At 48.1% G+C, this 14,397-nt stretch overlaps 1 protein-coding gene across 2 annotated transcripts in view; it reads right to left on the bottom strand.

Moving 5' to 3' along the window:
- Positions 1 to 14,397, bottom strand: part of LOC126542988 (uncharacterized) — a 30,110-nt gene that overhangs the window by 6,310 nt on the left and 9,403 nt on the right. For both annotated transcript variants that reach the window (XM_050190130.2, XM_055077531.2), the window contains exon 2: positions 13,921 to 14,164. In XM_050190130.2, the coding sequence (XP_050046087.1) occupies positions 13,921 to 14,164 (244 nt within the window). The remainder of the gene's footprint in view (positions 1 to 13,920; positions 14,165 to 14,397) is intronic.

The raw sequence follows: 14,397 nt of genomic DNA, 5'->3' as shown, positions 1-14,397 counted from the left end.
GGTATTACTCGACGAACCTAACGCTTCTAACAACCAAATGAGCGAAAAATCAAATTTAAAAAAATCATCAGTCCTTCCACTCTGAGAAGGACGAGCAGCGAACATGTGGTGTGTCTCTAAGAAAAATCCCGGGGAAAACGGGAGTAACTGGGCCGTTAGTCCTAAAAAGGGCGCTTTCATCCCTCAAAGGACTAACTGCATGAATGTGCGTGCCGTGTGCAAATTTCGGGGAATAAGTGTTTAGTCCCTGGTCGGAAAGAGAGCAACGGGAGGACGAACGACAACAGTTACTCCCCATGCACTTCGCTTTTTTGTCCGTGTCATGGAGCGATGCGGCGAAAACGGTGCATAGCAGCACCTTGCCTCTTCGTGAGAAAATTGCGTGAAACTTAAAAGCTGCAATGGGAAGAGCCATGCCCTTTGTAGGCACACCATAAGTGAGCGATACACATTAAACGCGCAAGTCATTGATAGACTGCTTGATTTTCTTGGTCAATAGTACCTAAGTTCCTTCCGTTCCAAGGAGGTTGCGAACTGAAGCGATGTGTAGCTCAAACGGAACACGCTAAGCGACATAGAAATTGGCCTTCTCTGTTGTCTTGGGTGCCCCGTTTGAGCTCGCTACACGTATACATCGCGTAATGCCTCAGTTTAAATCACCCTAAGAATACTCGGGCTGATTTCTTTTCGCAGTCGTTTATGATTGCAAGTACACTCAACGTTAGACTCTCACTGCATAGCATGCACAAAATACCAAGTCACTTTTATATTGCCACACTTGCGCTGAGATGGTTAAGATCATCTAAATAAACGGTCCTGTCAACCGTGCAGCGTGGTGAAGTGGTTAGAGTGCCTCACTTGTGAGCGAGAGGACGCGAGTTCGAATCCTACTTGGGGGCACGATTTTTCCTTTTCTTCTTCAGCTCATTAATTTTTTTATTAGGGTATAAATGCCTAATTTCATTATTTCCACCTTTGCGGAGCATCCGAAATAATGACCGTTACGCCCTTGAGGAGCATCGGAAAAGGGCAACTGTTAGTCCTCAAAGGACTGAGCGCATGGGGAGTAACAGTTCATCCCATGTCAGTTAGTCCCCAAAAGGATTAATGGTTGTGGCAAATCAGTTAGTCCCCAAAATGACTGACCTCCCTATTCCTTTTAGTCCTTTTCTTCTTAGAGTGTAGGTATTATTATTGTTGTTTTTACGAACATGGGGCTGTCCGTTTGCCTTCCGTAGAAGCCTATGAAGGGAGTTCCACAATATTTACAACTTCACTGTGAACTACGTGATTGAAAAGTAGATGAAACTCGGCGTAATGTTAGAGTCGTCTTAGCGACTAATTGTCACATAATTTGTTTGAGGATAGTTTCGATAAAACACAATTTACAGCCGTTTTCTGTAACCATACTCCCTCCGTAGACGGCCATGTATTGCCAGCAGAGGGGAATTCTGTAACGTTTACAACTTCACTGTGAACTAAGTAATTATTATAAGTAAATGAAACTAGCGGAATGATTAACGCAGCCGATTTCAGCATGATTTTTTTCAAAAATGCCTACATTAGATTGATAGCTACAGAGCATTCGCAAGAAACTGGAGACGAAAATTCTTTCTTGTCGAAACAACGTGTAGACGGACAGACATTGACCACCGCCGGAGGACAGCTATATATACAGCTTCGCTGTCAAGCTTATAGCTTGGGCGCGGGCACTACCAGTCGGCACGTCTGTGCCCTTCGGCGTCACTCGAAAGAGTGATATAGAACCAAGCAGGTTGTACACTAAAGTTTCTGGAGTGGCAGCTGCTGCTGCCGCCTACGGGAGCGAGTGAAGCCACCGGCGGCCATATTGTCCGGGGCAAAAGAGGGCAGGCCCATCACACAGGCCGCCGTGGAATACGCGCGGCACTCGAATGCGTTTTCGGTTCCCCGATGGAAAATTGCAAAAAAATATTTGTTTATCTTACATAAATATTTTACTGACAATGGGCCAATTTAGCTGCAGGAATATGTGATACATTTGTTTTTTGTATGCGTGAAATCATTTTAATGATTTAATGCGTAAGCATTCTTTCGGGACTATCACAGCTCCACTATACGCGAAAAGTGTAATTAGTACTACAAATTATAACACGAGGCGTCAGTCCATGCTTTTGTTAGGCGCTGTAAATATGTTTTGCGAGGACAAGCTGTTCACTACCAGTGCAAATGATTTTGACTATTGTGAGTAGGCTTTCACCGCTTCGCCGGCTCGGCAGGATAAAGTGGCGCACGAGTTTGCTGGCTCATACTGACTTGGAACTGCGCAAAGGAGGAAAGCGCTCATTGATGGAAACCATTTCCATGTGTAACTTTCGTCCTTGCATACGCTTTGTTCACAAATGAAGTACGGGTTCCACTGTGATGTTTGCGCTTGAGAGCCAACGGCATCAGTGTGTCATAAAAGCGTAGGACCAGTTTCACCGCATGGAGAGATGCCAGCGTCATGACGAAACGACGAGAACAGCTGAGATGCTCCGCGTTGATCGCGCATGTTTCTAATGGCGCTCGCGTTATTCAGGCGAATATGTCATGCGCCTTGCCTTCGGTCATCGTGGTACTAAGATGATTAAATTATGAAGCTGCACAAACTGGACACACGGCAGTCGATTGGGTACACGCAAGTACAGGCGTACGCACTTCGAGCAGTGCAAACGCATCCGAGTTGTTGAATCGGCAGGTATACATAATGCTGCAAACACGCGAGCGCATCGCCTTTGGCATGTACCGGTGAAACCTTCATCGCAGCCCTTTCTCGCCGGGCAAGTGTCTCTAGAAAGCGAAATGCAATAGAAATAACTCGCGAAGCGGGTTGATCTGTGCAAGCCGAGAGAACGTTCTTGCCTACGAGCACAACGCACGGCCGTAGACGACATAACGCTCAAACAAAGATCTGGCATGTGTACAAGCATCGTGTACATAACGTATACATTATTGGCGAGACAAAGAATTCTGATTTTTGTGCTAGTACTCGACACTAAAGCGAATTTGTGCACCAAACTAACCTCAAAAGCCTTCTTTTTTTTTTAACTGGAAGCAGGCAGCCAACCCGAAGCCACAAAACAAGCGCGCAGTTACGCGCCGTAAAAGCATAAAAGACACCTGCTTCTGCCAGTTTCATAGCGTTTCATCATCGCTCCTAGAACAGCACACAATGATCAAGCCTTAAATACGGTAAGAATTCATGCGCCAACACCCAACAATGTTTAATGTCTCACCTCGCGTAATCTATGGGCGGTTTCCGAGCAAACGACCAAACTGCGAGGGCGAGCTACGAGAGAAAGAGCGAGCTGCGAGGATGCCAGGAGAAGGAGAGGCCGGGCGAGGAGGAATGTCGCTACGTTTCAGTTTTATTCAGTGAACTTATGTGGAACCAAAGCCCCTAAATATATGGAACACGCCTGAAGCGCCATCTCTTAGTTATGATGCGCCGGAAACCGTAGGTTTCCTCCTCACCTGGTGTGACGCCATTGCGCTGTACATTGTCGAGAGCGGCAGACGCACGTCCGTGCATATGCCCTTCCTTTACACTCCACTTTAAGCGGTTGAGGTGTCCTCTGTTGAGAGACAGTTGCTGCTTCGCTTTTTAACGCTCACATATAATCTCATCTCGCCGATCGGACAGATTCCTCTCTTGAAATAATTATTGCGCCATGTCCGGAACCAAAATATTTCATCACGTTAGTCACGTCTGCTTGGGCGCCCGACTGTAAATGAGTTGCACCTTTAGTGCGTGATTCATACATAGACTCATGTTTGATCTCTTTTAACCCGACAGCGTTAAGGGCCCCGTGTCAGCGTCTTTTCGCGAAAAATCATTCCGAACTGCGCAGGTCCTTCGTGTAACGGAAAGAAGTTACTGAACCAACTGAATTTCTCAAAGTAAAATGCCTAGAAAAATCGTAAAGTAAGAGTCACACACAACCTACAGACACGATGGCGTTGGATTGTAATTTGAATATACAAGGAAACAAATTCTGTAACGCGATAACACAAGCCCCTCTCCAGCGTTTCATAGAGCGGCGCGCCTGATTCCTTGCAACACCTTCAGATGGCGCTCACCTCCGCGTACCGCGTACGCATCGCGCCCCGCGCAAGAGGTCGCGTTTCTACCAAGAAGCTCGCCTTCGTGCATAGCGTTCGCCGCTAGCGTTTCCCGGTAAACATCGGTTACATAAGCTGCAGTTGCCGGGAAGCGTGAGAAGCAGTCAGTGATCTTTGAATGCTATCGACGTTCCACTCTTAAAGGCGAAGTTTAAGCGTCCTCGAAATTTTTGCTCGCCCATCGCCTTTTCCACGTGTAGTGTAGCAAACTGGACAATGTCTAGTTAATTTCCATGTACTTTGTCTCTATCACGCCTGCTTTCCGCTGAACGAACCAACCAAGGCGGGCGGAAAGTGATGTTACCGAAGTGAGATCTTTGGAATATCACTCTAAATAAAGACATCAAAATCGGGAGCGCTAGCGGTTAATAAACTCAAGGGTGTATAATTAGAATAATTAAGTCGTGCCTCATTCCTTATTTTCCTTTTTTAATACAAGTACAGCCGTGGACTCACCTATCACAGCATTCGAAGCCCCCAAGTGCTCAAGAGCGCGCAAAATTTTCTTTTTTCTATTTTGCCTATATTACTCTCCACACTCACACACACACTTTTTCTCTCTCTCTAATGTGACCATGTGCACATGATCAAATATGGTATATCGCGAAACCACTGGCCATTTAACGTGACCCTTCAAATATGACTGACATTAAATAGATGTGTAAATAGACGTCTCAAAAGCAGCATAGCTGGCTTACCATCATCAGAGCCTATATGCAGTCATGCGACGATTGAGGCGCAGAAGATGAATCACGGCCTTGCTGGTCCGCAGGCGGAACCGAGGAAACAGCAACAACAACAACCGAGGGAGCCGGATTTGGACGCAGATTGCCCCGAAATCGTCGATAAGTGCCAAGATCGCTACACGCCGTTTGGCGAGGATGCGTTCCAGGTACGCTCGCCGCTAATCTCGGCGACTGTCGGCGGCGTCTGTTTCGTTTATTCAAAGATCCTGCGGCTGCCTCTACGAGAGAGGGACCAGTGGTACCTGCGGCCGGCCGCCTTCGCCGGGCTGAGCGTGGCAGTCTGCAAAAAAATGGCCATTTCACGAGACGCCAACGGGAATTGTATTGTCCGCCGGCGCACAATACGGGACCCGCCCGACGAGGGCCCCTCTGCCCGCGTGGTGCCCTGCACCTGGTGGGAGTTCGCCGAGTACGGCAACACCATCGTCAGCGAGTGGTGTGCTGTCGCATGTGAACGACGGACATCGCCCACTTCGTCGCCTACCCCTTGACCATCTTGTCGTTGCCGCTCGCCGGAGCGGCAGCCAATCGCGTCGGCCGCAAAGCAGTCGCCGTCGTGTCCCTCTCTGGGCTACTGCTGACCACCCTGGACTTCCAGACGTACGTCGTGATGAACGCCGAGGCTATGGCGACGTCTTCCACCCTCGTCATGGTGTACATCACAATATACGAAGTCGCGGCCAAATTGATCAGGTTGCTCTAGTGTACCATCGCGCCGGCGCTTTCGGCCACCCTGGTACCGATGTTCTCCGTCCTCGTAGACGTGTGAAGGCTTGCATTGCACTTGCGGGTGGCGGCACTGGCCACGCTGCTCCTGGCCGCCTTCTGCACGGTGAAAGAGACACACCTGGCTCGTGGCAAAGAACCACGAGCCAGGTGTGTAGGCCGAGCAAGTCGCCCTACGAGCGGCGAGGATCAACGGCCTGGCGGCAATCGAGTGCCGAGACCAACTCAGGAGAGAACTGCAGCAACTTGAGATCCTTGGAACCTGGCCTACGCGAACATCAGCACGATCCGCTATGAAGGCGCTGCTGCGATACTTAAAAGACACGGGACTTTCTGACAAATTGTGACTGTACACTGTGTGACGTAGTACTATACGGTGACACTGCGTAAGACTAGGAACGCCTTTGCAGGCTGCGTGACAGTGCGCACAGAAATAGTTCGTGTGTAAGTGCGTGTGTGTGCTTAGGTTTTGTTTTTCCTCTTTTTATCCTTCTTTCTTTCTCACCTATTGCATCCCCTTGCCCCTCCCCCAGTACAGGATAGCCAACCGAAGAAAATCTCTGGTTAACCTCCCTGTTTTTCCTTTGCCTTTCTCTCTCTCTCTCTCCCTCTTGAGCGAGTCGAGACATCGTCGGTGGAAGTCGCGAGCCGAACGCGGTCGGCATCGCTGAGACGCAGGTGGCTCCAGCTAGCCTTCATTTGGCTCGCCATCAACAACATCAAATAGAGCAGTTTTATGAATATGTGGAATTAGCGATGCGAAAAGTGCAAACTCAGTATACTGCAGTCACGGGCGACTTCAATGCAAAAGTGGGGAAAAAGCAGGCTGGTGAACAAGCAATCGGCAACTACGGCGTGGTTTCTAGGAACACTCGAGGAGAGATGTTCGTAGAATTCGCGGAAAGGAATAAGCTGCGAATAACGAACACCTTCTTCAGGAAACGTTGGAACAAAAAGTCATATTGATCATGAAGAAACAGGCCAACCTAGACGCAGTGAGGGTAAAAGCAGATCAATTCAGGTTGGCACTTGCAAACAAATATGCAGCCTTAGAACACAGAGATGAAGATCACATGGAGGCAATGAATGAAACCGTAACTAGGCTGGCTTCAGAAGCAGCAATTGAAGAGGGAGGTAAGGCACCAAGGCAACCAGTAAGTAAGCTCTCCCAAGTAACAAGGGACCTAATAAGGAAACGACGAAGAATGAAAGTGTCCAACTCAAGAGATCAGATAAAATTCGCGGAACTGTCAAAACTAATCAACAAAGCGAAAATAAGTGACATTCGAAATTATAATGTGGGAAAGACAGGAAGCAGTAAAAAATGGACGCAGCCTGAAATCAGTGAGAAGGAAACTTGGCATATAGGACAAACCAAGATGTATGCACTGAAACATAAGCAGGGTAATATCATCAGCAATCTAATATATAGTAAAACCAGCGGAAGAATTATATAATGACCTGTACAAGACTCAATATGAATAGGGATAACTTTAATAAAGTGCCGGCAAACGACGGTTTAACGCGTCGTGACGCTGGCCAAGCGTCGACCCGGGGTTATACCCTACTCTGCACTAGCCCAGTTGGGCCCGTTTGTAGTGGGTCATGAGGCTTGTGCTTTTCGAGCGCACCCCGGGCCTGCTGGACGGCCCATAGTTGTGAGTCCTTGTCTGCAGACTGCAGTACACCTTGAAGTTCGGGCGGGTAAGTCCTGGAGGTAGCTTCCGTCGGGAACCTGGCACTGTCCCACAAGACTCAAAGCAGCCACGATACCTCCATTCGAAGTAGTAATGAACAGGTTACAGAGGATCCTTCTATAACTAGCGACGAAGTTACAAGGGCCTTGCAAGGCATGAAACGGGGAAAAGCGGCAGGAGAAGTTCGACTGCCAGTCGATTTAATCAAAGCTGCTAGAGACATAATGCTTGAAAAACTAGCGGCCCCTTATACAAACTGTCTATCGACTTCAAGTGTTCCAGAGAACTGGAAGAATGCCAACATTATACTAATCCACACAATTCACAATCCACAAAGAAGCCACAAAGAATTGAAAAATTATAGGCTCATTAGCTTACTTCCAACATTATATAAAATATTCACCACCAAGATAATATCCAATAGAATAAGGGCAACATTGGACTTTAGTAAACCATGGAAACAGGAAGGTTTTAGGAAGGGATACTCTACAATGGATCACATGCATGTCATCAATCAGGTAATCGAGAAATCCGCAGAGTACAATCAACCTCCCTATGTGGCTTTCATAGATAACGAAAAGGCATTTGATTCAGTCGAGATGCCAGCAGTCATAGAGGCATTACGCAATTAAGGAGTACAGGACGTTTACGTAAATGTCTTGGAAAGTATCTACAGAGATTCCACAGCTACCTTAATTATTCACAAGTAGGAAGATATCTATAAAAAAAAGGGGGTCAGACATGGAGACACCATCTCTCCTATGATATGCACTGCATGCTTGGAAGAAGTATTCAAGCTATTAAACTGGGGAAGGCTTATAGAGCAAGGATCGACAGCGAATATCTCAGCAACCTTCGATTTGCAGATGACATTGTCCTGTTCAGCAACACTGTAGACGAGTTACAACAAATGATTGAGGACCTTAAAGGGACACTAAAGGTTACCAGAAACTCAAGTTAAAGTCGTAGAGCAATGTTCTAGAACGTCTAAGGCGTCAATATAATCGCGAACAGAGCTTTAGTAACCGAGAAATTGAGGTAAACGCATGACACGATTTGAGACCCCCCAGCGACATTCCGGTACTAGCCCGATGACGAAAGCACTCCTCATAATTTGTGTTACTAATACTCAGCTACTCGTATTAAAAATATCATTTCATTCGGTTATAAGACGGAAGAAAATGCTACTTGTCTACGTCTATTTGATTCTAAGAAAAAATAACATTTTGACGTTACCCTTCAGTAATAAGGGTGTTCGAAAGGTTTCGTTTTCGCTCGACTCTTGCGCGCTCGACTCTGTGCCGCGCACGCTTTGGAGTTTCAGTAGTTTCGTTATCGCGTCGTGCTGTGAAGGTTCTGCTGGCTCGCGAAACTCATTTGGAACAAGCAGCGAGAATGCCACGTCCATGTGATGTCGTGGGAAGCCCTCGTTGCTTCCCCGCTCCGGAGAGCCGGTGACGAGGCCGCCGTCGTAGTACGCAACGACGCCGGCAGTGCGAGCCCTCAGCAGCAGGTCGCGCTCGCCGGTGCTCAAATCGCTGAAGTTGAGCCCACCATCGCGAGCCAATCTGTCGGTGTCAGGGTCCATTGCGACGAGCGTCGAAGTTTGCGTCATAGAATGAAGTACCAGCTTGTGGGCTTCTTGCGCTGGAGTTTGAGGTATAGTAGCGGCGCCTGGTGGCGGTGCGGGAAACGACATCTGGGTCGTGCCAGCTTGGGTCGTATTGAGCCCTGGCTGTGGCGAAGCACGTTTGTAGGCCGAGTTTTGCGTCGATTCGCACTTTTTTTATGCCCTGTTGCAAGTGCGAAAAGGCTCGTCACTTCTCACAGACCACGCCGACCACGCTGCGAGCTCGCCGCAGCCTATAGTTTAACGAAAATGGACTCTCCGTGTGCCGTGGGACGTAATGTGGGACGTAATTCGTTTCTCCATCCGCTAGCCACCATACTCCCGCTTTCGCTCTGCTATCGGCTCTGTCTTGGCTCTGTTTCTGGCCGCGCGTTTGCGTTTTGCGCAGAAAAGCCGTAGCGCCGTCTGCGGACGCCGTTCTACTCACCGATGGCGCAACGTCACTATGAGACCATGATGTCAGTACTCCTCGATCGGAGGGCGGGCGATTTGAACTGCGCTAGAGGTACGCGGACGCTTCAGAACGCATTTTCTCTTAAAATAAGTCTCTCCTTGGCACGAAACAAGCGTTTCGAGCTTTCTGTGATGGTATTTCAACAGTCCACGTTGACTTAATAGTAACCTTTAGTGTCCCTTTAACAGAGAGAGTGTAAGAGTGGGGTTGAAGATTAATAAGCAGAAGACAATGTTCAGTAGCCTGGCAAGGGAACAAGAGTTCAGGATCGCCAGTCAGCCTCTAGAGTCTGTGAAGGAGTACGTTTACCTAGGTAAATTACTCACGGGGGCCCTGATCATGAGAAGGAGATTTACAGAAGAATAAAAATGGGTTGCAGTGCATTCGGCAGACATTGTAAGATCCTGACTGGAAGCTTACATTATCATTAAAAAGAAAGGTGTACAATCAATGCATTCAACCGGTGCTGACACATGAGGCAGAAACTTGGAGACTGACAAAGAAGCTCGAAAACAAGGACCACGCAAAGAGCGATTGAACGAAGAATGTTAGGTATAACGTTAAGGAGACAGGAAGAGAGCGGTATGGACCAGAGAGCAAACAGTGATCGCCGATATTCTAATTGACATTAAGTGAAAGGAATGGAGCTGAAATGATTATGATGATGATGATGATGATGACGACGACGACGACGACGACGACGACCAACTGGCCGGATAGACGCTTCAGTGCAGCACGCGGCGTCTCTCTCGACCCTGAAGTGCTCGTCGTCGCCTATCTATGTTTTGTGCAATCTACCAATAAAACCAGTTGGAAGTCAGCGCTCTGTTCCTTCTGGCGGGCTCGGCCTGTTCCCTTCCATGTTGCGCTGTACCAGTTTTAGAATGCAGTACCAACTCGCCCAATCCTCAACCCTAGCGCCTACCTCAGCACGCGCCTTGCTTTCCTGTTCGTGTGGCCTTTCCTGCAAGGCGGTCGCATAGTCAAGGCAGCCGTGGCCACGTTCGCCCTCGTCACCAGCGTCTTCACGGCCCTTCTGGTCGCCGCAATCACCGATGATGAGTACTTGTGTCCATGCGGCTATCGCTCAGCGTTCCAGTCACACTGATGTTATACCTCGCGGCCAACCTCTATGCACCGAGATCCGCTGCTCGGCTGTCAGCGCGGGCTACGCCTTCGCCCTGCTCGGTGATAGCGTGGGGAACACACACTACTGACTCCTCTTCGGGCGAACCGAGGACTCCATGAGGCTGGCGATCGAGACGATGCTTCCGGCGCTGGCCTCTGTCGCTCTCGTCCACCTATACGTTCGGGCGATGGTTCCTACAGAGAGCGCCGTTTCTGGTTGATACTCATCTGTATAAAACGCCCCGATCAGCTTGACATGCGCAAGTAACTGACATACAAATAAAGCAGGGGTAGGCATTGATATTTTACCCGCCAGGAAAGAACTGACACAGACTGAACCGGACGAATCGATTTACAAACGTCGCACGTGTACGGTGTACATGCAAGTATACGTACACATGCGCGATACATGCACAAATGTTGACTAATACCCGTGTCACACGGGCAACTCAGATCTCCTTCAAACTTCCTTCCCTTAAAGGACCGCAAGGGAGTTTCACCTCAAAGAAGTTAGCTCCGTGTCACACGGCCTATAAACGAGCTTTTGAAAGCTGCCGCTGGGGACCCATTAGGCGCTGCTCACCTCGTAGGCAGTCATGGAAGAAACACGTTATATATTGCTAAAAAGTTTTGGTTACTTGTCTTTTCTTACAAAATACAATTATTTATGCATTGCATTTTAAAAATGTGAAAAATGTGAATTCCGAGAACGCCCGGTTCGAGAGTCGAATGTAGCTGCTCAACTCAAATATCTTTGTCAGTGCTCAAATACTATATTATATGCAATAAAAACAGTTATAATTGCTGGTAAAAGTGAAATTAATAAAAATGACGGTGATTTCTTGACTCGAAATTAAAGCACACTGGGAACAAGAGTACTTCCTTCAGTCTGCAAGGGAGATCTTCCATCTCCTTTCGCTAGGAACTTCCTTAAACTTCCTCTGCTAAAGGACTGCCGTGTGACACGGCGCGCATCTCCCTCGAGATAAAGACGTCCTTGGTTGAAAGGAGTTCAAGGGACTTTAGCCGCGTCCGTGTGACAGGGGTATAACGCATACAATGACTGGTGACAAATTTAGGTGGGAAAAAATAACTTTCAAAACTTTCAATAATTTTAGGTGAGGTCATTTTTGGCGTACTATTAAATCCGGCAATGCGCACCAACTGTTATGACAAGTATAGAGCGAAAGAGTTGCGGGTTTTTAACGGCCGACATAAGGGTTTTGTGTTGAGTATTTCAATTTCCGGAGACCATAAAAGGGAGGGACAAGGGGTGGGCGGCTCTGCCATGCCTGAAACGCCGGTACGCACGCGATTGATTGACACATAAGCTGGCGCCACGAACACTGGACGGTCTCCTATTCAGCGTTGGCAGGCAACCACTGTCGGAAGGCGTTGTTCTCAGCCCGTGGCCACATTCCACAAATGCAAATTAGCAAACAACAATAACTTTACAGAAATTTCTACATGCATACTACCGGACCCCAATACGCCGACGACGACTTAGCGAGAAGCTTTTACGCCGCTATTTCGCACCGAAATAGTCCATGTTGTGCAACTTAAGCCGTTCTACCAGCGCTAACGAACTTTGGGACTTTGCATAGCTGAGCGCTGGTCCTTCTTTTCGTGGACTTTGTTACTTTGAACTTTGTCTCTTAGTTGTTTTGTTACTTTTGTTTAATAAGTGTCCTGTTGTGCTTCGCTCTCTTTTATGTTTGTAGCATCGGGACGAGGCTTTTTAAGAGGGAGGTGTTGACACGTGTGTTTGTTTATCTTTATCGGGCGACCACGTTTCACCGCCTAACAAATGTTATCGCACAGCGCAGGACGCGCCTGCATGTATCGGAAGTTTCTCGAAAGTTATCGATGATTCTATCCGTTGTCTGTTTCACCGAACCTTGTGTGATCTGATTTCATCGCACCCGCCGTGGTTGCTCAGTGGCTATGGTGTTCGGCTGCTGAGCACGAGGTCGCGGGATCAAATCCCGGCCATGGCGGCCGCATTTCGATGGGGGCGAAATGCGAAAACACCCGTGTGCTTAGATTTAGATGCACGTTAAAGAACCCCAGGTGGTCGAAATTTTCGGAGTCCTCCACTACGGCGTGCCTCATAATCAGAAAGTGGTTTTGGCACGTAAAACCCCACAAATTTTTTTTTATTATTATTTCATCGCGCGACGCGAATGGTGTAGAACTTTCTGGAAGACACGCGGGCATCAGCGATTACTCTGGAACCTTCGATGACTGAAGTATAAAAGCCGACGCGCTTGACCCGCTGATCAGATTTTCGACGATCACCGACTTTGTTCGCCGCTGTCGCCATTCTTTGAGTGTAGCCTGTTTTTGAGGGTACAAGTTCGCCCAATAAAGATTTAGGTTCGCCATTTATAGTTTTGCTACTGTGTTCGTCACAATCACTACCACGTGACAATATTCAATCTCTTTCAGACGCATTTTTGGCCGCACACGGTATTTCAACGATTCAGCATTGCCACGCGTCATAGCACTATGGAATAATCTTCCTAATGATATTGCGTCGATAAGTGATCCTGCTGAATGTCCCAAACAATTGTAACTTCATATGTCGTTTTAATTTTGGTTAACGATGCGTATTTCCGCTTTGTTCTGCGCTTGTGTATACATTGTTCTTTTTTCTTTCAGTGTAGAATTTTTCTTAGCGTGTTTTTTTTTTTTGTTCTCTTGCACTTCGAATATTTTTACGTGGTGTTCGCTCCTTTCAAAGGGAGGAGGGGGGGGGAGAGACTCTCATTGTTATTTTCTTACTCCGCTATTGAATGCTCCTTTGTCGCCTGTAGGGTAATATGAATAAATACGATAAATATCACCCTTATTGTAGGCAGTATGGCCATTTTAGCGATTTTATCGCTAGATTTAGCGACTTTCGTGTCTATTTAGCAACAAATTTTTGTGTTAAGTGACCGGCGAAATTTTTTAGCGACCTGACAAAACAATTTGCGGCATTTAACCGACTTGAACCATTTCGTGCCGTACCGATAGCCGTAATTTTTTTTCGGTTCACGTTCGGCTCGGGTTCTGGCACCTTCTAAGAATATCGGTTCTGGTTCTGGTACGGTTTTCGGTTCGGGTTAGGGTCCGGTTTAACATCTTGGTTAAAACACCCTTCGAGGAGTTGAGCACAGCGTTAAACCTTATTTTTGCAGTTTTGATCAAATACTGTCAAAAATATTTGGCAGTTTCGGGCAACACTGACAAATTTTTTAACAACAAATTAACACTTCGTGGCTGTTTCTTTTCTCGCGACGCGAGCTGCTGCGGGCTTTGTCAGGGCGTGACGCGTGACTGTCGGCGTCATTGGTTCAGTGCCCAGCCCGCAGTCAACAATCGACGTCGCGTTTCCGTAACAACGACGCTGACCTGAGTGCGTAGTCCGGCCGGCCCCGTCTCGAGCTCCAGTTGGACGGGAAGGCCGTCGGCACGGGTTTCACGGTTCGGAGCCGCGGAGGCTTGGCCGGTGCAAGTGCTGTCCTAGCGGCCGGTACAGCAGCGTTCCTGGTTGAGCCGGAAGAAGTTTGCTCGGGAGGCTCTGGCTCCAAGTCGCCAGAGAGGCGAACGTAAAAGCCGGTCACGTCCGCATCCTGTTCCTGAACGGCCATGACACCTACGACGGGGCCAATACAGAGATAGCCGAGGCTCTGACTGGTGGTTACCACCATTTTCTCTCCCAGAATAGCAGACATATTTGGGTGGGAGGGGGGGGGGGGTATTCTGTAAGAGTCCACTTAGTGGACAGTCCATTTCGGCCGCTGCTGATTGGCTAGGGCCGCTCATCTCCTCCTCACTCGTACAGCTGCATCCAATCAGCAGCGGCCGAAATGGGCAGTCCACTAGGTG

This window comes from Dermacentor andersoni, chromosome 2 (genome assembly GCF_023375885.2).
Source record: "Dermacentor andersoni chromosome 2, qqDerAnde1_hic_scaffold, whole genome shotgun sequence".
NCBI classification, from domain to species: Eukaryota; Metazoa; Arthropoda; class Arachnida; order Ixodida; family Ixodidae; genus Dermacentor; species Dermacentor andersoni.
Note: the sequence above shows the minus strand (reverse complement) of the source record. Positions and strands in the feature narration are given on the sequence as shown.